Genomic DNA, 26,057 nt, shown 5'->3' on the forward strand with positions numbered 1-26,057 from the left:
TGAACTCCCAACACTCAGCCAGAGGGCAAAAGTCACCATCCCAGTATTTTTCAGTTGCTCTATAGAAACTGCCCCCAGGGAACTCAATAGGTATGCCACTACATCAGTTTTCTCTACACAGCTAAGTCTGGATCATGCTGAATTAAACACCTAACAAACACATACCTAGCCTAAAGATTTTCACAAAAACAAAGCACTCTCTTTCCTTTCCTACCTACCCAAATTCTACTAATCCTTCAAGACCATGCTTCTATAACCCATCCTTGACTACTCTAATTCTTTTGACCTTTATAGTCTTATATAAAAAATGTGGCAAGTATGTATGATTTATATCAGTGCAAAGCATAAAACAAGTAACAAAAAAACATGCTGAACTGAACTTCACAACAGCACAGCTCTAGTGCTCATTTATGTATCAGGCGTCATTTATTTAGAAAGAAACAGAGACACAGGTATACATTTGGAAAGTTAATTATGAAAGACCTAAATATCAGGTTAAAAACCTCTACACGTAATAGGAACTATAGGATACTGAAAGGACTTTGAGCTAGTAAGTGAGCAGATGTGAGTTATGCACCTGAGTAAGCAGTCAGTGTGGAGGGTGGATCGTTAAAAATTTAACGGTTAACAGGAAATGAATAAATCAACATGGTGTAGTCATTCATGGGAAGTTATAAAGCAATTAATGATAATGGTCTTGAAGGGTATTTAATGGCATGATATATTAAGTTAAAAAAAGAGGGGGGGGTGCCTGGGTGGCTCAGGGTGTTCAAGCCTCTGCCTTCGACTAGGGTCATGGTCCTGGCGTCCTGGGATCAAACCCTGCATCGGGCTCTCTGCCCAGCAGGGAGCCTGCTTCCCCCTCTCTCTGCCTGCCTTTCAGCCTACTTGTGATCTCTGTCAAATAAATAAATAAAATCTTAAAAAAAAAAAAAAAAGGGAGGGGGAAGCTAAAGAACTTGTATATTCACAGAAAAAAAACTGAAAGAAAATACACCAAGATATTAACAATGATTTTTCTTTGGATGGAATAAGATTATGGATAACATTTTATTCTCTTTTTAAAAGTCACAATGAAACTTATTTGCATAGTCAGAAAATAAGAACAAGTACTTATTTTTTAAGTCCTCTGTTCTAAAGGGGACCAGGAAGCCTACTTTGTAGGGCTTCCAAAGCAGCAATAACCACTGGAGCTTACCTTTGGGACCCACTTCCCTCCTAGGAAGTTACCACAGGTGGGGCACTTAGGTGGTTTGTGCCTGGTGACATATGTAAAGGAGCAACCTGGGCTGGTGCATGTCCCGTGGCCCCGGCGGGTGTACGTAGTGGTCTGTAAGGAAAAGAGGGGGTCAGAATCAAGACCACAGTGTAACCCCTCTTGGATCATGATGACCATTATAACCACAACAATGCCAGGAAGACGCCAGCTTGTAGAAGGATAGCCAATTCATGGTATCTTAAATGGTCAGAATTGTAAAGGTTCTAAGATTAATCCATTTTTTAGAAATGGAGAAACTGGGTTCACATGACAAAGGATAGCGGCCCAAGGTTACACAGATAGGTATCAGAAATATAAAGACAGCGATAATTACTACTAATTAAGCTAAGTACCACACAGTGCTAAAACACTTTATCAACATCTCATTTAATGCTCTCAGCAACTCTATGAAGTAGGTACTGTAACTACTGTGGTTCAATGTAGTTAAATGCTTTGCCTCAAATTGTATAGTGAATGAAGGCCACACCTAGACCTAGAACTCTGAAGTCTTTGATTCTTGGTCCGAGATTGCTTCCATGGACCTGACTGCACCTTACAGTTCTAAATACTTTGAAGAATTAGCTTCATCTTCATTCTTGTTAAAAATCAGAGAACCAAGGACTTAGGGTTCAGAGATATAAAACTAAACAATAGCACTTAAAAAAAAAGGGAATTCCAATAGAAATCAAGTCCTCTGATACACAACAGAATTTATTTGCATATGAATACATTCAGCTACTGGGTCTCACAATCTCCCCTGACTTCCCTTTGAAGGAAATGATTACAGTGACTTCCCTTTGAATAGAATGCTTACAACGGGTTATTACATTTCAGCTGCAAATACAAATTAGCCATGCTCCAATTCTTGATTAACGCTGCAAAGAAAACATTTCCCTGTCAGATTTGTTCTGTTCCTTATGGGTGTTTACTAAGATATCAATCCCACCTCCCCAAGACTGGCCAAAAAGCAAAAAGCTCCCTTGAGGAAACACCAAGCTGCTACTAGGTTCCTTCTGCCAGAACACCTAGGGAAAAGGGGTTTGTATTAGTGGTAGCAAGTCAAGATGAGGATGGGTGGTGTGGCACCCAGAAGAGACCGAGCTTTGAGTTCCAACTCCAGCACTAACACACTGGGTGACCTGGGGTTAAGTCACTTTAGCTCTTGGACCCTGGGTTTCATCTCTGTAAAATCACCCGCCCTTCCTATACCCTAAAGAGCCAATGTGGTAAGAAATAAGGAGAAACGTCACTTAGTAACTTGTAAACGATTCTACAGGTTTGTGAGAAACTATTATTACCGGGATATAAAACATCTCTCCTCTTTGCTCAGACTGTGGCTCTATACAGAATATTCATTCTGGGGGCGCCTGGGTGGCTCAGTGGGTTAAAGCCTCTGCCTTTGGCTCAGGTCATGATCCCAGTGTCCTGGGATCGAGCCCCCCCCCCCCTTCGGGCTCTCTGCTCAGCAGGGAGCCTGCTTCCTCCTCTCTCTGTCTGCCTCTCTGCCTACTTGTGATCTCAAGCCTGTCAAATAAATAAAATCTTTTTTTAAAAAAAAAATTTATTCTGAACACCACCAGAAAGCAGAGTAAAAATTGAAGTTAGGCCACTACTATAAATAGATTACCACGAACCTAAACAGCAGTTTATAGAAATAAGGAAAAAAACGCTAGTGTTCGAGGCTGATTTTTTCATTCTTAAGTATTATTTATAAAAGCTTTCTGGAAGAGTCTGGCTGACACTTATTTAATCATGAAAGAATAATAATTTCCAGGACAGCAAAGGCTCAGGAAGAAACCTGTAATTTCACCATGAATTAGGTTGCAGTGGCTGTTCTTGTTGAAGATATGACTACTTTCTCATCTAAAAATAGACTGTTTATCCACAGGTTTTACAAGACAGACTGTGATAAGGTAAAGATGTACATACTAATCCTCAAGAAAGCACCACAAAAACTAAAACAAATAGCTAATAAGCCAGTAAGAGATAAAATGGATTCATAAGAAATATTCAGTTCAAAAGAAAGCAAAACAAAACAGAAAACAAAGAGTAAAATGACAGATGTAAACCTAACTATATGTTCATACATTAAATGTATATGGCCTCAATACTGCAATTAAAAAATAGAGATCGTCAGGTCTTGCTCTTAGATCCAAACTATATACTGCCCACAAAAAAAGTACATTACATATAAATAGGTTGAAAGTAAAATGCTGGAAAAAGATTTAGCTTCCTAATAATAATCAAAAGAAAGCTCAATATCAAAGTAAACTTCATAGCAGACAATACTGCCAGAGATAGAGGTCATTTCATAATGATGAACGGGTCAATTCATCATGAAGACATAACAATCCTGGGATGCCTGGATGGCTCAAATGGTTAAGCATCTGCCTTCATTCAGCTCAGGTCATGATCTCGGGATCCTGTGTGTTGGCTCTCTGCCCAATGGGGAGTCTGCTTCTCCCTTTTCCTCTAGCCCCTGCTCTCTCAAATAAATAAATAAAATCTTAAAAAAAAAAAAAATAACTATCTTAAATGTTTAAGTACTTAGTAACAAGAGTCAAAACACACAACACACACACACAAAAAAACACATGACACAAAAACTAAAAAAAAAATGAAATAAGATACAGATAAATAGTATTTACAGTGACAGGTGGATACCTTCTCTCAATAACTGACCAAACAAGTAGAAAGAAAATTAGTCAGGATATAAAAGAGTTGACCACTATCAATCAACTTGACCTAACCTGACATGTATGGAACACTCCAACTCAACAGAAGACACATTCTTTTCAAGTGCACACAGAACATTTATCAAGACAAACCATATTTTGGGCCATAAAATAAGTTTCAATGTATTTAAAAGGAATTAAGTCTTATAAACTACAAAGTTCTGACTATAATGGAATTAAATCAGAAGTCAGTAAAAGGAAGATATCTGGAAAGTCCCAAGCATTTGGAAAGCAAATAATGTACTTTTAAATAACTAATGGGTCAAAGAATAAATCAGAAAGTATTCGGAACAAAATGAAAATAAAAATATACCATATCAAGGGCGCCTGGGTGGCTCAGTGGGTTAAGCCGCTGCCTTCGGCTCAGGTCATGATCTCAGAGTCCTGGGATCGAGTCCCGCATCGGGCTCTCTGCTCAGCAGAGAGCCTGCTTCCCCCTCTCTCTCTGCCTGCCTCTGCCTACTTGTGATTTCTCTCTGTCAAATAAATAAATAAAATCTTTAAAAAAAAAAAAATATATACCATATCAAAATTTGTGGGATGCCACCAAAGTAGTGCTTAGAGGGAAATGCATAGCACTAAGCAACTATATTAGGAAAAAAAGGTTTCAAATCAATGACCTCTGCTTCTATCTTAAGAAACTAGGAAAGAATAAATTAAGTCAAAGTAAGCAGAAAAAAGATAATAAAGATCTGGGCAAATATCAGTGAAATCCAACAAAGAAAAACAAAAGAGAAAATCAATGAAACCAAAAGCTGATTTTTCAAAGGTCAATACAATTGATAACCTCTAGCCAGACTTGTCAGGAAAAATAAGAGACCCAAATTACCATTATCAGTGATGAGATAGGTAAAATCACTACAGTCTACAGATACTAAAGGATAAGCATTCCTCAGGAACTTTAAACAGAATTACCATAGGATCTAGCAATTCCACTCCTAGGTATATTCACCAAAAAACTGAAATCAGGGGCTCAAACAGACATCTATCCACTAAAGTTCATAGCAGCAGTATTCACAAGGGCCCAAAGATAAAAACAAACTAAATGTCCACCACTGTCTGTGAATGGATAAACAAAATGTAGGATATACACACAATGGAATATTATTCAGCCATAAAGAAATGAAATTCTGATACATGGTACAAGACAGGTGAACCATGAAAACATACTAAGTGAAAAAATGAGACCATTAAGGACAATATATACATGATTCCCTTTATGTGAGGTACCTATGATATGCAAATTCAGAGATAAAAAGTAAAACAGAGGTTACCAGGGGCTAGGGGAGGGAGAATGTAGACTTATTGTTTAATAGGCCCAAGATTTCTGTCTGGGTAACGAAAACTTCTGGAAATAGGTTTTGGCGATGATTCCACAACACTGTGAATATACTTAATGACCCTGAATTGTACCCTTAAAAAATGGTTAAATTCATAAGTTTTATGTTATGCATATTGTACCACAGTTTTTAAAAAGAGTAGTGTTTTGAACAATTTTATGTCAATAAATTTGACAATTTAGATGAGATGGACAAATTCCCTAAAAGACAAACTACCAAAGCTCACTCAAAAATAATCTATATCTAAATACTCTAAAATTATTTTAAAATAATCTAAATAGCCCTATGTGTATTTTAAAAATTGGACTTGAGATTAAAAATCTTCTTTTTTAGATTTAAAATCTTTTCCCCTGGAAATCTCCAGGCCCACACTGACTCATTGGCAATTACCAAACATTTAAGGAAGAAATAATACCAATACCACTACCACACAAACTCTTCCTGAAAAATGAAGAGGAAAAACTATGTCCTAACTCTCTTTGGTAAACATTACCCTGATACTAAAACCAGACAAACACTATACAAGAAAATTAAAGACCAACATCCTCATGAACATAGACACAAAATTCCTGAGCAAAGTTTCAGCAAATCAAATCCAACAATATACTAGAAGGATAATACATGATTGCCAAGTGGAATTTATTCAAAGAATGCAGGGTTGGTTTAACATGTGAAAAACAATGAAATTAACCACATTAACAACTAAAAAAGAAAATTCCTACAACCATTTCAAGAGACCAAGGAAAAACATCTGACAAAATCCAACATCCATTCCTGATAAAAAAGCTCCCAACAAACTAGGAATATGAGAGAACTTCCTAAACTTGAAGAGGGCATCTACAAAACACCTATAGCTAATATTATACCTAATGGTAAAAGACTGAATGCTTTCCTCCTAAGATGAGGAACAAGAAAAATATCCGCTCTCACCATTTCTAATCAATATGGTATTGGAGGTCCCACATTGTGTAGTAAAAAATAGGAATCCAAATCAGAAAAGAAATAAAACTATCTTTATTCAAAGACACATGATAAACTATGTAGAAAATGCAACAGAAACTACAAAAAGGCCAACTTTAACAAAGTTGCAGAACGGAAGTTGAATATGCAAAAAAATTAACTGTTATTATATATTACTATTGAAAAATCGGGTATTGAAAAAAGTTTTGGGGGCACTTGGGTGGCTCAGTGGGATGGGCCTCTGCCATGGGCTTGGATCATGAAAAAAAATATGAAATATTTAGGGATAATAAATCTCAGCCCCGATGCTACAGTATGTGATGAAAAAAAAAACATTAACTGAGAATCAAAAGACCAGGGTCCTGGTTCCAGCTTGTTTTGCAGCCCAGTGGCTTTGAATGATAAGGAGAACATGCCCTTTCTCTTCTCTAGGCTTTTTTTGTAATCTGTATGATAGTAAGATTGAATCAGACTAATGGCCCTCAATTTTTCTATATCATGTATGCTTCTGAAGATTTTGCAAGAGGCACTGAACCTATCCTAGGTAAATACTCTTAAAAAGTTTATATGTACCTCAAGGAGTTTAAGGAGCCTGCAGAGCTCCCTTCACAGAACCTCCCGCCACCCCTATCCCCAGTAAAGTGTACCTAGAGCAGGTAATTTGAGGCCTTTGCCAGTCCTACTGTCTAAACGTTATGAGACTTTGAAAACTACCTGGAAAAGAATTCTTTTGGAGCCCTATCTCCATCAACTCCCCACACACTGACCAGTTTGATGGAAGTGGGGTTCTCCACAACTGAGTAGGCAGGAAGAGGCAACATGATGAACTGTGTGGCTGGCGCAGAAGAGCTACTCTCGCTGGAATCCTGTGGGCACATGGAGAGAAGGACAGTTTTACTGAGATGGAATGAAGAATACCCAGGGCCACCCACAACAAACACTGAAAGACGGATCAAGTCCAATAACCAGAGACAGTGTGCTTATCCAAAAAAATAAGTCTACAATTATCTCAAAACTTTAATTAAGAAAAAAAGATACAGAAAAATTTTACCACGAAGAATGTGCTATCCTCATTTTACAAATAAGAAAACTGAGGTCCTAAGAGACTTAGGACTCCTAAGATCACGTAAGTGGTTAGTGAAAGAACCCAACTGTTCTGACCCTGTCAAGTGCTGACACCCTATTGATCTGCCTTACGCAGGCAGGTGGCATGCTTCATTATCATAAACAGTCCTGAGGCAACAAACAATAAAATGGACTTAGGCCTACCACAGATTCCTTTCCAAGGAGCTACCTGCTCTCACATCCAGGCCATCCTACATTCCTCTTGGCCTGAGCAGAAGTCCTATTCTGAGGGTGCCACATTACCCAGGGTAACAGAGGGCATGGTGGTAGCTCCAGAGCTTCCAGGGGCACCAGGCTGTGGGATCACTGAGACTGTTCTTCCCAACTGGGCATGGCTGAACTTGTGCCACTGGAAAGACTATCAACCTGGCCTTGAAGAGAGCTTCCTTTTTCCTACCCACTGTGCACCCAGGAAGATCATCTGAAAATTCTCCTTAACGGTTCAAGGTGCCATTGTGTTTGCTGAGACAATCTTCAGGGAACATAAAATCCTAACAGCTTGAGAGGCTCTAACTTTGATTCATGGATAACCCGTATCATTGAAATGCTGTTAATGCACCTCATGTACTCTCTTGGGTGAATAAAGTCCTGGCTGTGCTGGGCAAAAGGAGTTGGTAAGAGGGCCTAAGAAACTGAAGAGAACTTTAAAGTAAGCAAGCCCAAGGAAAAAAGGTTCAAGAGAACTGTAGTCCCACTAGAAGTCCACACCAGCACTCTTAATTACCACTGCATGGTGCCAGCTACCTTTGTAGTAATTCCAGATGAAGTAAAAGAGACATAAGTACCAAAGTCACTTACCCTCATGACAGTTACCACTGACATGCTCTCCCCAACCTGGGCGTGGGGCACGGCCAGGCTTCCAGTAGGGAGGTCTGGTGAGCCGTTCACTAAAGTCTCTTCAATTACCAGGCTTGTCTGGTACGGTTGGTGGCTCTCCCCTACCTCCAGGGAAGCCTCCTCCAGGAGCACATCCTGGCTAAGGATCTCTGAGGTGGCGATCTCTTGCACGGCACCCGGCTGGGAAAGGGCTCCCACCTCCTCAGCTAGGGACTCCACAGCCAGGCACTGCTCTGCCATGCCTGCATGGCTAGGCACTGCCTCCGGGGCACTGCTGGACACAAGTGATGGTCCTTTAGGGGACACCTGGTTCTGGGCCACACAAAGCTCTAGCTGAGGGCAACTGCGGTCTTCCTGTAGGCTGCTCTTGGGGATGATGATGTAATCTGAGCGGGGGAGGATCTTGCGGAAACCTGGGATGTCCGGAACCACAGCAGTCAGTGCAGAAAGCTTGGAGTTCTGAGGACCAGGAAGCCAGGGAGGGGGAAGCAAGCAGAGAGAAATGGTGTGAGACCACATACACATACATCTATAATTTTTTTTCATTTTTTGGGTTGTTTTCTGCAAAAGGGACCACAAAAACTCCTCTCTTGACCTAAGATTTCAAGAGGGTCAGCCTCTGTCAACAGCAATGTCGTCCTCCTCTGAATCACACTTTAGCCCAAGTAGCTTACTTGCTCAGTCACACAGGAGACAGGTAATAGGGATCAGACTCTGGAAAGGACACTGATCTTGGCATTTGAAACGGTGAGCTGGAATCTCAGATCTGCAGTCTTGAGCAAATACTTTCAATTTTGGGGTCTTGCTGCTCCATTTGAATTTAGCTATATATGAGTTCCTTTCCAGCTCTGTAACATTAGGATTCCAAAGTAGCCAAAGACTTGAAAACCAGAAAGTATAATGTTCAATAAAACCCCAAAAGGCATAAAATACAAATCAACAGGTCAAACTGGAACTCAAGGCAGCAAGCAAGAATTCTGATAATACTGGTTTCTCTCGCAGACTTATAAAACAGAGGATGAACCGATCAATTCACAAGAAAGAATGTATGTATGCATGGGGTTAATTGACAGAACCTGTATATACTGGGGGTAGCAGAGGGGGGATATAAATATTAACACTAACTAGTAAATTAACATTCAGAAAATACCTTTCTGACCTTATCATTAACAACACTATTAAGTTGAGTACTATTACTGTTCCTATTGAAGCTTGGGGAGGTAAACTCCCCCCAAACACAAAATTATTAAGTAGTAAAGACTCCAAACCAGGTCTTCTAAAGAGCAAGGAAACCAGGTACTAAAAGCAAAACGGTTCATGGCCAAGAAAAGGGTACTTTTGCTTTATTTTTTCAAAATAAACTGCAAGTTACCTAATAAGAAAAACAGAAAAGTTCAAAGTCAACAGTTAAAGTGAGAGCTGAAATTAAAAGGAAATAATTTCAGATGCATCTTTTAAAAGGAACACTAAGTCCATTACAAAAAGATCCTTAAATACATCAAAAGCAAGAAGTCGATGAGACTACTTAAGGTACAAAGGAAGCACTCAGATGAAAGTTGAAAGCAGCACTCAGATGAAACATAAAAGCGGACAGGCCAAATCCTTTATGGAGCCTTTACTGGAGAGATAATGGAGAAATAACATTCTCAAGTCACCCTTTGAAGCAGACAGGTTAGAGCAAGATTGAGTGGTAGTAAATGCATAGAATGATCTGGACTTAATCAACAATCCAGGCACCTAGACACCAGGCCAACCTGAATGACACTGGAACTATGGGCCTTGCCAAGTGGCAAGAGACTGGAAGGACTGCCGAGAAGCCAGGCTGCCACAAGGTCTCTGACAGGCTCCCGAAGTATGAAGGCAGGAGGGTCTCACCTTCGCACCAGGCAATCTCAGAGAGGTCAAACAAAGCACCCAAAGCCTTACTAAATCTTGGCACATTCGGATAACTCATGCTCTTAAATACCACCTTTTCTTATCATGTGGCCCCTGGACACTTAACCTACTGAAGAGTGGTATTCACTGACCAAGGCAGCATGTGTCAAGGACTCAGCTAAGAGCTTATATTATCTATTTTAAACGCTGTGAGTAGATAGTATTATTTCCCACTTTACAAATGAGGAAACCAAGACTCAAAGGTTAAGCGAGTCTTCTAGGGTCACAGCTAGTTAATATCAGAGCTAATCAATTCATGTTCTTGATAGTAGTTCTAGAGAGGATGGCCGATATAAAGTCCCCACATGGATAAGAAAAAATCATTGCAGATGATTTATTTAAAAACTGTTTTGAGGCGCCTGGGTGCCTCAGTAGGTTAAGCCTCTGCTTTCAGCTCAAGTCATGATCTCAGGGTCCTGGGATCGAGTCCTGCTGAGCAGAGAGGGAGGGCTCTCTGCTCAGCAGGAAACCTGCTCCCCCACTTCTTCCTGCCTCTCTGCCTACTTGTGATCTCTCTCTGTCAAATAAATAAATAAAATCTTTTTAAAAATGTTTTAAAAGACTTAATAAGGGCCTACATTAGTGTGTAGCTTTAAAAACCATTATCACTCTGGGAATAGGCAAAATTTTCCTGTATTGGGATAAAAAGGTTGTTGACTTGATTGATGGGGAAACCACAGGGAATGTATACTTTTCCCAGACTCCACTTCCCCTTCCCCACTGGAACTGTCTCCCAGATTCAGTTTACAAACAAATCATCTAAAGGAGGGGGTACAGGGATGCCTGGGTGGCTATCAGTTAAGCATCTGCATTTGGCTAGGGTCATGATCCTAGACCTGGGATGCAGTCCTGTATTGGGCTCCTTGCTCAGCAAGGTGCCTGCTTCTCCCTCTGCCTGCTGCTCCCTTTGCTTGTGTTCTCTGACAAATAAATATCCTTTAAAAAAATTTTAAAAGGAGGGGGTACAGACGGGTATCTCCAAGACCTTAGATAACACAAAACTCTTCCACAAAGAGAAATGCCAAGCCACTAAGAGCAAAATAATCTAAATGGCAGTGGTAGACGGCCTCCACTAAGAAAACACAACTTCTTCTGCTCTAACATAGCTGTTGCATTCCTGAAAAACCTTGGCTCTACATTATCAAAGAAGAAATCGGAGACAATGTTTCAATTGAAAAAAGGAGTTAAGGTGTTAACCTTCCAACAACAAAGTTATTTTTCCTGCAGCAATTTCAGTTTAATAAAAAACCAGCAGTATTAACAGTTGTCAGTGTTCTGTTACTGTGAACCAGAAATACAAAATGGCTGACAGACACAATCTAGAACACATCCTTACACATTCTTTAATTCAGGCCTGTCTCCTCCATCATCTTCTGCTTCTGGCATTGGGCACAACCACCAGTGTTAACAGAAGAATGTGACATTATACAAAGCAGCTGTATCTACTTCCACACTCACCAGCTTAACTGCTGATTATGTTACAACTGACAGCAATCAATATAACACATATTCATTACTTTCAATTAGTAAGGTGAAAACTCATGGGGTGCAGGAAAAATGTCTTATAAACTACTAAATTAAGGAAGATAAAATGGACTCAACTCGAAGTTTTTCCAAGAAGAAAAAAAGGGAACGGGAGGGCTCTTCCCAGGGCCTTCACCACTGACTGAATGGGGAAATTAGCTGGGGAAAAAAATTACTTACAGGATCCAAACCTTCTTTCTCTAGTTTGGCTTTCTCCAGGTAGTAACTCCTCTCGGCCACACTGAGGAGCCTCCAACTTTCACTAATCTTCTTATTGATCTCAGACTGAGGGAGATGGGGGAGTTCCTGCTGCACTTTCAAGTAGATGTCGTAATAGTATAGAAGGTAAGCCGACCTAAAGGAAGGAATAACTTAAGGTCTTCCCTCATTCAACCAGTGAAGTGTCCGGGTTTGCCAGTGAAGAGGCAAAAACCTAGCTTTTCATTTCAAAGGATTTATCTAAGTAGGGACTGAAGCAAACAAACATTTAAATAATACCTCAGGGCACCTGGGTGGCTCAGTTAAGCAGTTAAGCATCTGGTTAAGCAGTTAAGCATCAGTGCCTGATAAGTCCCACAACCCACTCCCTGCTCAGCAGGAGTCTGCTTCTCCCTCCATCCCTCCCCTCAGCTTGTAATCTCTCTCACGTATACATCCTTTCTCTCTCAAATAAAATCTTTAAAAAAATCTTTTAAAAGGAAATAAATGAATACATAAATAACAGCCCCATCGGTGTACAGGAGGTTTTTCCCTCCAGAAACCTGGAAGCAAAAGCCTATCTGACTTACTTTTCCTTGGACCAGTTTTTCCGTAGGAATGATCGGCTCTATAGGCAAGTATGAGCAAAGATAAACAAGTACACTGCCATCCCCCTCTTGGGGAAAGGTTATTTAGGGGCCTAATCACAGTCTGGTTATCACCCACATGCTTTACTTCTCCACAGAGCCTCTGGTCATCTCACTGGCCAACAGCACCTCCCCAGGGCTGAGAAAGGAAGTAAATTAACTACCAAAGTAACCCAAAAGTGGTTGTAACCTCAGCAAGAAGTTTTAGAGTATTTAGTTAAGAGCGAGATTAGAGCTAGAGCATGGATAATCTTTATAGTTATCATTGATCTATTACAATTCTAGATTTTTATGAATTTCCTATTCTAAATGCTTAAATATCAATAATGTTAATAATAAATAACATTATTTCATTTGTACATAGCTTTCATCATTTGTATGGTACAATTTCCTGTGACAGCATGAATACATGATCAAGATCCGGTCAGGAATAGCAACTGCTGGTATCAATCCACAACTTTCTATTCCCCAGCTCCCTCACCCCACAACACACTGCCCATCCAGAGACTTCAACAATGAATATGGCACTCTCAATGAGTCTGGATGCAGCTGGCAGCCTAAAGACTTCTTCAACACAGCTCTCCAAGCAGTTTGTGTTTATAAATGCTAGCTACCAAAAGGTGTTGGCTAACCTGGGTTTCTTGGCCTTTTCTCCATGTATTTTATACTTTTTCTTCTTCTTGGGTGGCCCAGGGGAGGTATAACAGTAGGCTTCCTCAATTTCCTCCATCACGACAGTTACCTCAGTACCATCATATGATGCATCCATGGCTAGAGGAAAGTCAAACACAAATAGGTTTCAAGAATCTATTTTCCGGGGACACCTGGGTGGCTCAGTTGGTTAAGCAGCTGCCTTCGGCTCAGGTCATGATCCCAGTGTCCTGGGATCGAGTCCCACATCGGGCTCCTTGCTCGGCAGGGAGCCTGCTTCTCTCTCTGCCTCTGCCTGCCATTCTGTCTGCCTGTGCTCGCTCTCTCTCCCTGTCTCTCTCTGACAAATAAATAAAATCTTAAAAAAAAAAAAGGAAAGAATCTATTTTCCGGGGGCGCCTGGGTGGCTCAGTGGGTTAAAGCTGCTGCCTTCAGCTCAGGTCATGATCTCAGGTCCTGGGATCGAGCCCCGCATCGGGCTCTCTGCTCAGCGGGGAGCCTGCTTCTCCCTCTCTGTCGGTCTTCCTCTCTGCCTGCTTGTGATCTCTGTCAAATAAATAAAGAATCTATTTTCCTAAAGAGGACAGTAGCCACTTGATCCAATGGTCCCCTATCTCTGCCAGGGCCTCAAGGTTCAGTCATTTCCCAAACTCAGCAGATCTTAAGAAGCACTGGGCATACTTGATAAATATACAGATCCCAGGGTTCCACATCAGCTCTTCTGAATCAGAATCTCCAGAGGGTATGGAAATCTGTATGCTTAACAAGTACCCCAGGTGATTCCTCTGACCCAGCAAATTTAGGACCACTAGCTTTGACAGCTCATTTGCTTATATTCACTCCTGGGATATAGTTATTCATCAACTCAAAGATTAGCCCCACATTATAACAATTTCATATGGTAAAAGGTGAAAAGACTAAATCTGGCCAGTGGTCAGAGGTTCCAGACCTTCTCTCATGTTTCATCACCTTAAGCAAACTGCTTCACTGACTCATTCAGGTATTCATTCAGACATGCAGTAAATACCTATATGTAAGAAATTCTTTACACCCTGCCAGTTTGTGATTTTGAGCAGATCCTTTAGCTGCTTCAGGTTCAAATTTTTTCACATATAAAAAGACAGGTGTCCTTTGGCTTAGGTCATGATCTCAGGGTCCTGGGATTGAGTCTGGCATCGGGCTCTCTGCTCAGCAGGGAGCCTGCTTCCCTCCTCTCTTTCTGCCTGCCTCTCTGCCTACCTGTGATTTTTGTCAAGTAAATAAAAATCTTAAAAAAAAAAAAAAATCGGTGTCTCACCCACCTTACTACAGATTTATAGCGTAAGGCTCAAAGGATACCACAGATATAACTCTTTGAGAATGCCCAGGTGTTACACAAAAGACAGGGCTCATGAGTAAAGATGAAAGATCTATGGCTGAAGTGCTTCATGATCTGCCTAAGGCCACCACACCCAAACAGGTACTTGAAAGATTTTTTTCATTCAAAAAGCTGACTTTTTTTTTTATATGACACTCTCCCCATTTCCACTAGCAACCCTCTAAACCAGCACTGTTCAATGACCTTTCTGCAATGATGGAAATGTTCTGTATCTGCACTCTCCAATATGGCTATTAAGCACCTGAAATATGGCTACTGTGACAGAGGAACCGAATTTTGTTTTGTTTAATTGTAATTAATTTAAATTAGCCACATATGGTTAGCGGCTATGGTACTAGACAGCTTAGGTCTAAACAGTAATCTGACAAATATTAGCTCCCTGGCCTAAGAAACAGAAAATGAACATCTTTTCCTAGAAAAGGAAGGCATTAAAAAACCTGAATGACTAGTTCAATAAGAGTTAGCCTATTTGTGGCCACGTTCTCAGTTGGGAGTTTTACCCAAAAGACTCAATCCTTGGAGGAGTAAAGGTTCCAGAAACCACTTCAATTTTATTAGACAGAAATGATATACTGTGTTTGATTTGAAAATCTGTCGGAAAAGAACTTGGGATTCTGGGAAGACGGAGTAGCAGTAAATACAGGGCAGATCTGTGTATTATAAACCCACTCACATCTCATTTAAACCTCACTCTACAAATTATGAGGTTATCTGGTTAAGGTATAATGAAAAAAAGAGCATTGTTAAGCAAGGAGGCCTGCCTCCAAGGCTCAACTCTAACCATGTGATCTCAGACAAGTCTATACTACACCCTGAATTTCAACTGTTCCTCCCGTGAGAGGAAAAGGCTGAAATCAGTAGCTCCTAAGTCTGGGGGAGGCAAGAATACCTTTTGAGAATGTTGTAAAAGCTAAAAACCCTCCCCTAGAAAATGCAGACAAGCGGCATGTCCTCTATAATTTCAAAGATTGTCTCCAGTTAAAAACACTCTATTCCTAAGGTTCTTTCTTGTTGTCATCTCTAATGATTTCTCTTCCCATTAAAACAAATAAACCCTGCATCCTGTCTCAGTGCAACCCAAGAAGAGAACATAATCCACAACTTGGTTAGGTAATTAATAGGCCAGTGCCTTCACAGGATAAGGGTAGCTAGAATTCAAATCAAGACTATGTGGCTACTATGCTTTTTTTTTTTTTTTTTTTTTTTTGCCCTTAATAATTGACTTCTTATAGCCTTTGAGAGTGTTGCAGATAAGCAGTAACTGCAGGAGAGCATCTGTAAAAAATGACATGTAGAATTTTAGCACCCAGAGCAAAACAGTTTAGGAAGAAGACCCATTACAACCACCATGGGGTGGGGGCAGGAAGAGACTACCTTGTTTTTTGCTTGTTCGACTACCCCCATTTTAAGCCTGAGTCTAAGATTATTTTCAGACCCTAGGCCTCAGTTCAGCAATACCCCCACCCCCAAAAGGCAGAATAATATAAAGGTAAAAACCAAGGTCTGTGGAAAGCAAAAAAATCACGACTAAGTTACACATTTTTATAGCACCCGCACAGAGCTCTATGACCTTGAGCAGCCTAGTTATTCTAAGCCTCAGTTTTCTCTCCTGTAAAACAGGACTAAGGGCAGTAGTTGAAATTTGAGACACTTTCACTGTTCCATCAGATGCGCCTCAAAACCTCGGGTGATGGCCTTTGACAGTTTGGCTAGGGGTCACGGCTTGTCTTCCGGCTAGTTCCTTTCCCTCTCGGTTTCAGATGTCCCAAACGTACCGGATGCGGCAGCAGAAGACTAATAAGGCTTACTAGTCCTACTCTGTGGAAAGGACAACAGGGCTCAGAGAGCCGCAGCATCCGGCTCGAGGTCGCCCAGCATTTCCGCGGCACAGTGCAGCGAGGCGCTCGAGGGCGGGACTTACCCGGAGGAGCGTGCAAGCCGCGCGGCTCACATTCCCGGAGGCGCCCGGCCCTGGGGCTCGACGAGGGGGCTGGCCGGCGCAGTCGCGCTCCCCGCTGTCGGCGAGAGGCGGCTCCAGTCGTGACAGCGGCAACAAGGAAGTGGAGGCGAGGGCTCGCGCGCGCATCCCGGGGGCTGGAGGAGCCCCGGCCCCGCGGCCCCGCCCGGCGACACACGGCGCGGAGTCGCGACAGCTCCTCTCGCTCCCCCTTCTCGGAGTCGCGATATAGGGTCGTGGAGAGCGGGTATGGGAGCACAGGCTCGCTCCGCAGGGTCTTCACCGACGCCTGCCGAGGGCCCCGGGGGTCAAGCCCCGGGGAGCCCGAGGAAGACAGCAGGGACACGAGCGTCGCCGCAGCACCGGTTCGGCGGCGGCAGCGGCAGTAGCAGCACACCTCAGATCGCCAGGGAGACCCTTCCCGGCGGCCCTCGCGGCGCACCGGAAGCGGCCGGCTGCGCGTGACTGCGTGCGTCCTTTTGCGCATGCGCAACAGTCCAGCCCTAGTCGAGGGGTGGGCCCATAGGAACTGCTTAGATGCTTAGAGCGGGCTGATAAGGCGGACGGACTGTTTCCGGCTAGAGGTTCCGGGAGGAGGAGGAAGCTGCGGCCGCCCGCTGTGGGACGCCCGGGCCGCTTAGCCCCGGGGCATTGCCGTAGGGCGCTCAGGTAACTGGGGCGGGGCTGTGCCGAGCGTGAGAGGTTGAGGCCCCGCCTCACCTCTCAAAGCCACGTCGGGCCTTCGGGAGCCCCAGCACCACCCTCTCAGCACAGTGTTCAAGGCCAGACCCCAGCCCTGTCCAGTCTGTCCCCGCTCGTTCAGCGCAGGGTTCTTCTTGGTGTCGCATCAAGCCGTCCTCCTCACCCAATTTGTCCTTCCCGCCGTCCCACACACACTTATACGCTAGTGAGTTCTGGAGTGATTCAACCTGAGCCGAATGACCCAAGTGGAGAGGCTCTGGAGTCGGACAAGAATAGTATGCCCTTTTCCCGCCAGTGTCACAGATCGTTCCACATTCGTACAAGTCCTTGCACGACCCTCACTATCTTGCAAATGTATTTTTCCAATCTGTGTACTTTTCTCTATGTGCCACTGTCACCAACCTCGTAGTCATCAGTATCTCCTCCTGGACTGATGGCGTTTCTTCCCACCTCCCCTCTTGTCGCTCTGCAGTTATTTCTCCACACAACAGGCAGATTGATCTTTTTGCACTGTAACTGATCCAGTCGCCCCCTGCTTAAAACCTTCTAGTGTCTTTTCATTCGCTTAGAATAAAATACAAGCTTAGCTTGACCTAAAAGACTTTGGCTTGTCTCTTACTTCATTCTCTTTCGATACTGGTAGTTCCCCGAACAGGGTGTATAGTACTTTGTAGTGTTCAGAACACTGGCTTCGTGCCCGAGTCTCCTTGGATTTGCATCCAAGTCCTGCCATGTGTAAGCTGAATTAATCACGTAAAGGAACAAATTAAGTTTATGAAGTCGATCTTCAGTAATGGTTTCCATCTCCTCAGTTGGTTCTCATCTCACTAAATGGCACAACCATACCTTGGGTTGCTCACTGCTCCAGCCAGAAATCGAGGATTTATCCTTAAATCCTCCTGCACCTGAAATCCAGTCCATCAGCAAGATCTGCAAAAATAGAGCCCAAACTGCCTACTTCTTACCACAATCCGCTGTAACTCTAATCCAAGCCACCATTATCTCACATCTGGACTCCTGCAGCAGCCTCCTAACTAGTCGCCTGCTATTTCCCTGACACCCTTCAATTCCATTCTTTACATAGCAGTCATCTTTCTCCTCGATTAAAATCCTTCAGTAGCTTCTCTTTGCATTCAAATTAACATATCCCAGCTGTCTGTGGCCTACAAGGCTAGCTTCCTTTTATCTTTAGATTTAGGGCCACCTCTTAGGAAAATGGAATTTACCCTTTAGGTTCTCCACTTTGCAACCAAAGGACTCCTTCTGAAGTGCAAACCTGATCACGTGATTCAAATAAACACACCTCTGTGGCCTCTTACTGTCCCAGGATCAAGCTAAAATTTTATGATTTGGCTCTTGTTCTCTTCTCCAAAGACTTTTTTTCCTGGCCATACTGTCTTGTTTTCTATAGTACTTGATTGCCTTTGCACATATTTCCTTCTATCTCATGAACTTCTAGTTGTTTGTACTTGAAGTCCTAACATCAATATTGTTTCCTCTTTGAAGTGCACTGCACTTTCCTGTCCCACCCAGTTGATCATCTCCACAGCTCTATTCTAGTTCATAGTACTCTGTAAGCACTTTAGTGTTTGTCTTCCCTGCTTCCATGATAGGCTTCCTTTTTTTTTTTTTTTTTTCTCCTGATAGGCTTCTGAATGGTGGGCACTGTGCTCCATCCGTCTCTGGATGACTGGTATTGAGCATAGTGCTTAGCACATAGAGGATGCCAAGAACGGATAGATAAATGTGTGGAGGTGGTGGTAGGAGTCAGCCCTTGCAAAGGGGCAGTCACAGCCTAAGGTCACAGCAGCTTCTCTTGTCCTGTGAGGACTCTCATGATAAAATGTCTTTGCAGACAGTTACCAAAACTGCTTCTGCCTGATCATGGTTATTTCCTTCATAGCCCTAGCACGCTCTGTAATTATCTTACCTATCTGTTCTCTTTTGGCTCATCTTCCTCCACTGTATTGTATATTTCCTAAGGGCAGGGACCTTGACTGTGTTGTTCATCACTGTATCCTTACCACTTAACACCTATGAACACCAAATGAATGAAACATATTCCCACAGTGAAAATCCTTCCAAGGCAAATAGTGATAGAGCTTTAAAGACCTCATTCTGATGGAATTTCCAGCAGGACTATGGAGTTACAGAAATGGCACTAATTCTGAGTCAAGAAATCCGAGGTCTATGAGCTTGGGTAGGCCCCTTCTCTGAGGCTCAGTTTCTGTTATAAAATGAGCCAGATAATAATCCCTTTAATTTATACAGTGCACTACTATTTGCCAACATCTTTTACCATTTATTTTTTCAATCTATTCCCACAGTAGACAGAACAGACGTTATTTTTACAGAAGCTCAGAAACTTTAAGTGAACTAGATTCTCTGTAAGGTCTCTTTTTTTTTTTTTCCAAACATTCTGTGAGTCTGTATAAGTAATCCCTACAACAAGTCAGTAGTATGAATCCTATTTTCTCTTGACTTTGGCCTTATATTATCATTTCCTAGTAGGATTTTGAAAAATCTGACCCACCTTTTAGAGGGAATCCATTATCTCTGGTTCCTGACAGGTACTCCACATTCTCTCTCCTCAGTTTTCTACACTTGTGGCAAAACAAGCCTAGAGGAGGAACACACTCAGCCCTGGTAATTGTGGCCCAGCACTCATTCTGTGAATATGGCAAACAAGGGGAACAAGAAGCGTCGGCAGTTCTCCCTGGAGGAGAAAATGAAAGTGGTGGAAGCTGTAGACTCAGGAAAGAGGAAAGGTGATGTGGCAAAAGAATTCGGTATCACCCCTTCTACCTTGTCTACATTTTTAAAGGATCGCACCAAATTTGAAGAGAAGGTACGGGAGGCATCTGTAGGACCCCAGCGGAAAAGGATGAGGAATGCTCTCTATGACGACATTGATAAAGCTGTTTTTGCTTGGTTTCAAGAAATCCATGCCAAAAACATTCTTGTGACTGGGTCTGTCATTCGGAAAAAAGCACTAAACTTGGCCAACATGCTTGGCTATGACAATTTTCAAGCAAGTGTGGGTTGGCTGAACAGATTTAGGGATCGCCACGGAATTGCTTTGAAAGCAGTCTGTAGAGAGGATAGTGACAGATTAATGAATGGTCTAGGAATAGATAAGGTTAACGAGTGGCATGCAGGGGAAATTATAAAACTGATTGCTGACTACAGCCCAGATGATATCTTTAATGCTGACGAGACAGGAGTGTTTTTCCAACTGCTTCCCCAGCACACGCTTGCTGCTAAAGGGGACCATTGTAGAGGGGGCAAGAAAGCAAAGCAGCGGTTGACAGCACTCTTTTGTTGCAATGCTTCAGGGACTGAAAAAATGAGACCATTGATTGTTGGTAGGTCACCCAACCCACACTGTCTCGAGAACGTCCATTCCCTCCCTTGTGATTACCGAGCCAACCAGTGGGCATGGATGACGCAGGATCTGTTTAATGAGTGGCTGATGCAAGTGGATGCCAGGATGAAGCAGGCAGAACGCCGCATCCTCCTGCTGATCGACAACTGCTCTGCTCACAACATGCTGCCACGCTTGGAAAGGATCCAAGTGGGGTACCTACCCTCTAACTGTACTGCCGTCCTGCAGCCCCTGAATCTCGGCATAATTCACACCATGAAAGTGCGGTACCGAAGCTACCTCCTGACACAGATCCTCCTCAAGCTCCACAGCGGTGAGGACCAAGGAAAAGTGGACATCAGGCAGGCCATCGACATGATTGCGGCAGCATGGTGGTCAGTCAAGCAGTCCACAGTGGTGAGATGCTGGCAGAAGGCAGGCATCATCCCCATGGAACTGACAGATTCTGACACAGAAGCAGCAGCCAGTGAACCAGAGGTAGCCATTGAAAAGTTATGGCACTCTGTGGCTCTTGCCACCCGTGTCCCCAACGAAATACATTTCCAGGACTTTGTCACTGCAGATGATGATCTCATCATCGCTCAAGAGCTGATAGACACAGAGGTCATCCAGGGCATGGAGGATGCTGAAAATAGAGATGAAGCTGGAAGTGAAGAGGATGGGGAGGTATCTTTACCAATGCAGCCAAAAATCACCATCACGGACGCCATCTCAAATGTACAGAAACTTAGACAGTTCCTTTCCACTTGTGTAGGTGTTCCTGACACCGTTTTTGGACAGCTAAATGGAATAGATGAATATTTAATGAGGAAAGTGACACAAACTCTTGTTGACTCCAAAATTACAGATCTCCTCCAAACAAAATAACATAGGTATTAATTGCTTCTTTTGACTTAGAAAATGTAGTTTATAAGAATAAAGTTTTTAGATAGGATATTGAACTTAAATTTTAAGCAATATTATACTGACAACATTCCAGTCCTCTGAAATAATCAGGAAACTTCCTTGAATGAAATTTGACTAATATGTGTGTTATCTTTTGATTAATCAAATGGTTTCAAAAGTTGTCTGCACCTTAGGATCTCTTGAGCATCTTTAAAAAAAATTTCTAAAGCCCAGGCCTTATCCCAGACCAATTAAATCACAATCTGTGGTTATAGGTCACAGGCATTAGTAGTTTGTGAAACTGCCCAGGTCATTCCAATGTGCAGAAAAGTTTGGGAATTGCTGATTTGGCCAAAGGAAAATCAAGCACATGGTGGGGAGCCAACTTCTTACCAGTAAGTCTAGCTCAGTGGTTTCCAAATGTTAGCTCACTTCAGAATCACTTGAAAGGCTTGCTAAAACCCAGATTGCTGGGCTCCACCTCCAGTTTTCTGATTCAGTGGGTATTAGGTGGGGCCCCCAAATTTGCATTTCTAATAAGTTCTCAGGTCCTGCTGATGGCTAATGTGGTCCAGGATCCTTACTTTGAGAACCACTGGTCTAGCTGGATCCTAGTACTTCTCTCTTCAGCCAGCCGGCCATCCGAATACTCCCATGCACTATCAAAAAAGAAAAGAAGAGGGGGAAAAAAGCATTAGCACTTCTTATTCCAGATCTGTTAACTCCTTTCTGCTGATTTGGTAACTCTAGAATCTTCTTAGCTTTTCTCTTGAATGCTGCACCAGCTAGCCAAGTAGTGAGCAGAGGTACATCTGTCTGTGCAGAATTAGCAGGAACCACCTAGAGTAGGAACACATCTTCTAATGCTTATTAGTCAGAGGGAGCTGGGGCACAGGGGAATACGAGGGGAATTAAAAAGGAGATAGGATACAAGGTGGGGGCCTTGTATATCAGAAAATCCTGGGAAAGGACATATAGGCCAGTGCACCTCTCACTTTCCAGACAAGGTGAGAAGGAAGTCTGTGGGAGAAAGGACACGTGTGACAGGATTTGGATCGTTCCCTATTTGGATTCTTCCACTTGTGAGTAATCCAGCCTGGACTTTGTGATTAACATGAAGGCACACTGTTTGCCTTTGCTAAAATTACTTCACCTTTATTCCTTTATGTTTGTCCTGCAGAAACATCTGCTAGAGCAGAGTTGATCTTAAGTTATTTAGAACAAAATCAACTTATAATCAGATTTATATTGAAATTTTTCTCCTATAAAGAAGGCATTTTTAATATCCTTTATAACCCTAGTATCTGTTTCTAATATGCGAGATGAGTGTCTGTTTCATTTTTAGAAGATAAATACAGTACCTGTCAGTGTTGTAGTGTAGTTCCCCCACCCAGTACAGATTAATTTTGTGGTTATTTCAGAAACCCATAGAAATTCGGTTATTTTTCTTTCTATAATCATTTAACTGAAACCCATATAAAACAGATTAATCATAGACTGCTTCCGTGTTAAACAAAACAACAATTTTTTAAAAACCCCAGCAGATGTTTAAATGGATCTTTGAAATCTTATTTTGTATATTTTTCATTTTAGAAAACTAGTATAATTTGAACTAAAAGAACTATACATATTTTAAGTCCTTATCACATAGGAGAGGAAAACTGTCTTCCGGCTAAGTCCTGTGGTTCCACGCACTGTCAGCACCTTTACTGCTGTCATTTTGTGTCAGGATTACTAACATAATTTTGAATTCCTTTGTTCACCTTTCTTCCCCTGAAGTGCATTTGGCACATAATGTTAAATCTCTTGACATCATGCCATTTCCCCTGTCCAAGTGTCTGTGGTGGCTCCCAAATGCCTAAAATAAATAAATAAATAAAAGACTGGATTATTCAGTTGAGTTTTAGCACCCTCTAGAGTTGGTTACAACCTGCATTTCCGCTTCCTTGCTCAGTACCATCAGTGCCGCCCCTGGATAAGCCCCTGGATAGCTCACACTGTACCTGTGTGTGCTAGCGTGCCTTCACCTGAATGCCTCTCGTGCTCTCCACCAAGGCAGGCCTTTCAGGAACTAACTGTGGAGTCCTCTTTCTCCCAGCTTTTTAAAAAGACTTCAGCACCTGCTCTAGCCTTCCCTCAGTTCCTTAGCACTTTTTGTCTCTACCACTTACCTAAGCACTTACATTTTTATCGGTATCCTGTGGCTCTTTGAGTAGACTGTAAGCTCCAGGGGAGCAAGGACCTTTGTAACCTTAATGGTGCCTAGCACTGTGCTGGGCACATCATAGGCACTTCAATAAACAGTTGTGTATAAACTGATACATACGTTAATGTGTCAACACCGCCTTTCTTTAAGGCTGAATGAAGCATTGATTCTACTTGAAGATAGGGTAAGGCTGTCCTCTGTAAAAGAATTTGCAAATTTTTCCACAAATATCACTGCCTCAACTAGTATTCCAGTCCAGGTTATCTATCATCTGTTCTTTGATAATGAGGAATTCCAATATATAAAGTTAAGCCTATTTTCGTCCACATAAAGTCATTGTAGGATTTACACACACAAAACTTTGGTATGAAAGGCTTCGTTTAAGTGCCTTGCACATAGTACTATTCGGTAAATATGTGCTTAAACTTGTTTAAAAAAAGAAGTCTCACGTTCTTGACTCATTTAATGTATCATAATGAATTAGATCCCTATAGATGAAAATCATATCCAAAAGAGAGAGCGTTTACAGTCTGGTTTACATTGGCTAAACAAACCTTTGATTCTGTTGGGACATTAAGGTTTTATTTGTTTGATACTTTTGTTTTCTAAAATTAAAAGAAGATATTATCCCTTCTGAGTTGCCTGTCTTCATCAGGCCCTCTCTGGCTTCTCCCTGATTCTCTGGTGCCTCTTGCCCCACTTGAGGATTTAGTTTGCCCCAGCTGACCAATCCTCTCTGTAGGCCAGCATTCTGGAACTAGGGACTTACCTCAGCTGAGCTGTTATGAAGATAAAAATATATACCCAACACAGACTAAGTTCTATAAATGCTATGTCATTAGTACCCATCCCTATTTGAAACTTTACAGGTACTATCTAGAAGCAGGGACCACCTTTTCTAGACCTCCCTTTTACTAACAGATCTTGGGGTTTAGTGTTCCAGAACCACCAAGGCTGATCATTAGATAAAACTCAAGTTTTCTTTGCCCTATTCTTAAGATGGGCTCTTTCATTTAAAAGGGAGGAAGCTAAGAATTGTTGTCTGTTACTTGCCAAGCACCATTTTACTCCTTATCATTTAATCTTGCCAATAAATTGTAATGCAAAAGTACAAATAGGCTCAATCAATGTATTTTAAAATTGCATACCTATTAACTGTTCATGCTACCAGAGGCCATACTTCTTTGAGGTGAAATGTGGTAGCATATTCTGGCCACCAGAGGGCAAAGAGAGATTACACGATAGAGACAACTGGGCCAACCCGGAACACTTAGAAGCAACCATGTTTAAATTCTCTGACATGGTAGAGACTGAAAAGGAAGACAAGGAAAGATAGAAAAGACATAGAATGTGAGTCTTGTTCAGGCAACTAACTAAGAAACAACTGTGCCTTGGACCACCTAATCCAACCCCATTACACACCTATCCATTCACCAGGGACTTTTTCCAACGTATTGATAACCACAGGCCATGTAATTGACCCAAGACAGACATGCTCTGTAAATGAACCAGTTTTAGAGAAATAAATATCCACCAAACATATCCATGCTTGGAACTGATACCCACTGCTGGCCACAGAGGCTCTAAGGATGAAATACACAGCCCTAACCTCAGGGAGTCCAGTTAGCAGATGAGATAGAGAAGGAAAAATGATAGAGTGGTAAATGCCATTTTAGAGAATATGCAGAGATGAGGTCCAAAGGAGACTCTGCATGAGAGAAGAGGAATTCAATAGGAAATGTTGCCAAGAGCAAGAGACTTTTAGTAAGAAGTATTTGGAAAGAGTAGAGACGTTTACACATATGGGGCTGGGAGGCTATTCCTGGAAGAAAGAAGAGCATATATAAAGGCCTGGGCATTTTAAAATGGCCCATTTGGGATCACCTAAGGTCAGAGGTTTATTGGTCAAGCAAAGGGATGTGTGACAGGACAAGATGCTGAAGATGTAAGCAAGGGCAACTTTTTTTAATTTGGGTTTTGTTTTGTTTTGTTTTAAAGATCTTATTTATTTGACAGAGAAAGACACACAGAGAGAGAGGGAACACAAGCAGGGGGAGTGAGAGAGGGAGAAGGAGGCCTGCTGAACAGGGAGCCCAATGCGGGGGCTCAATCCCAGGACCCTGAGATCACGTCCTGAGCCAAAGGCAGACACCTAACAACTGAGTCACCCAGGTACCCAAGGGCAAACTTTTTAAGGTCTTATTGGCTATAGCATTGATTCTGAACTTACTCTGGAAACACTGGAGAACCACTTAGAAGTAACAAAAGTCTTTTTTTTTTTTTTTTTTAAAGAAAATAATCAGTAACTAGTGTGGAGGCTGAGTTGTAGAGAAG

The 26,057-nt window shown here is 42.1% G+C and overlaps 2 protein-coding genes across 3 annotated transcripts in view; one reads left to right on the plus strand and one right to left on the minus strand.

Annotated features, from left to right (window-relative positions):
• HMGXB3 (HMG-box containing 3) overlaps window positions 1-16,956 on the minus strand; it is a 46,217-nt gene extending 29,261 nt beyond the window's left edge. The window contains exons 1-6 of one of the 2 annotated variants that reach the window (XM_044231537.1): window positions 16,510-16,956; window positions 13,192-13,330; window positions 11,895-12,069; window positions 8,217-8,714; window positions 7,061-7,159; window positions 1,199-1,330 (exon numbers count right to left, since the gene is read on the minus strand). In XM_044231537.1, the coding sequence (XP_044087472.1) occupies window positions 1,199-1,330; window positions 7,061-7,159; window positions 8,217-8,714; window positions 11,895-12,069; window positions 13,192-13,328 (1,041 nt within the window). In that variant the 5' untranslated portion in view covers window positions 13,329-13,330; window positions 16,510-16,956. The remainder of the gene's footprint in view (window positions 1-1,198; window positions 1,331-7,060; window positions 7,160-8,216; window positions 8,715-11,894; window positions 12,070-13,191; window positions 13,331-16,509) is intronic. The other variant, XM_044231543.1, reaches the window with a different exon arrangement.
• A 155-nt stretch (window positions 16,957-17,111) lies between these two features.
• Window positions 17,112-23,394, plus strand: TIGD6 (tigger transposable element derived 6). Its single transcript, XM_044231588.1, has 2 exons — window positions 17,112-17,214; window positions 19,842-23,394. The coding sequence occupies exon 2, from the start codon at window positions 19,925-19,927 to the stop codon at window positions 21,497-21,499; it is 1,575 nt and encodes a 524-aa protein (XP_044087523.1). The 5' UTR covers window positions 17,112-17,214; window positions 19,842-19,924; the 3' UTR covers window positions 21,500-23,394.
• Window positions 23,395-26,057: the final 2,663 nt, after the last annotated feature.

This window comes from Neovison vison, chromosome 1 (assembly GCF_020171115.1).
Source record: "Neovison vison isolate M4711 chromosome 1, ASM_NN_V1, whole genome shotgun sequence".
Classification (NCBI taxonomy): Eukaryota; Metazoa; Chordata; class Mammalia; order Carnivora; family Mustelidae; genus Neogale; species Neogale vison.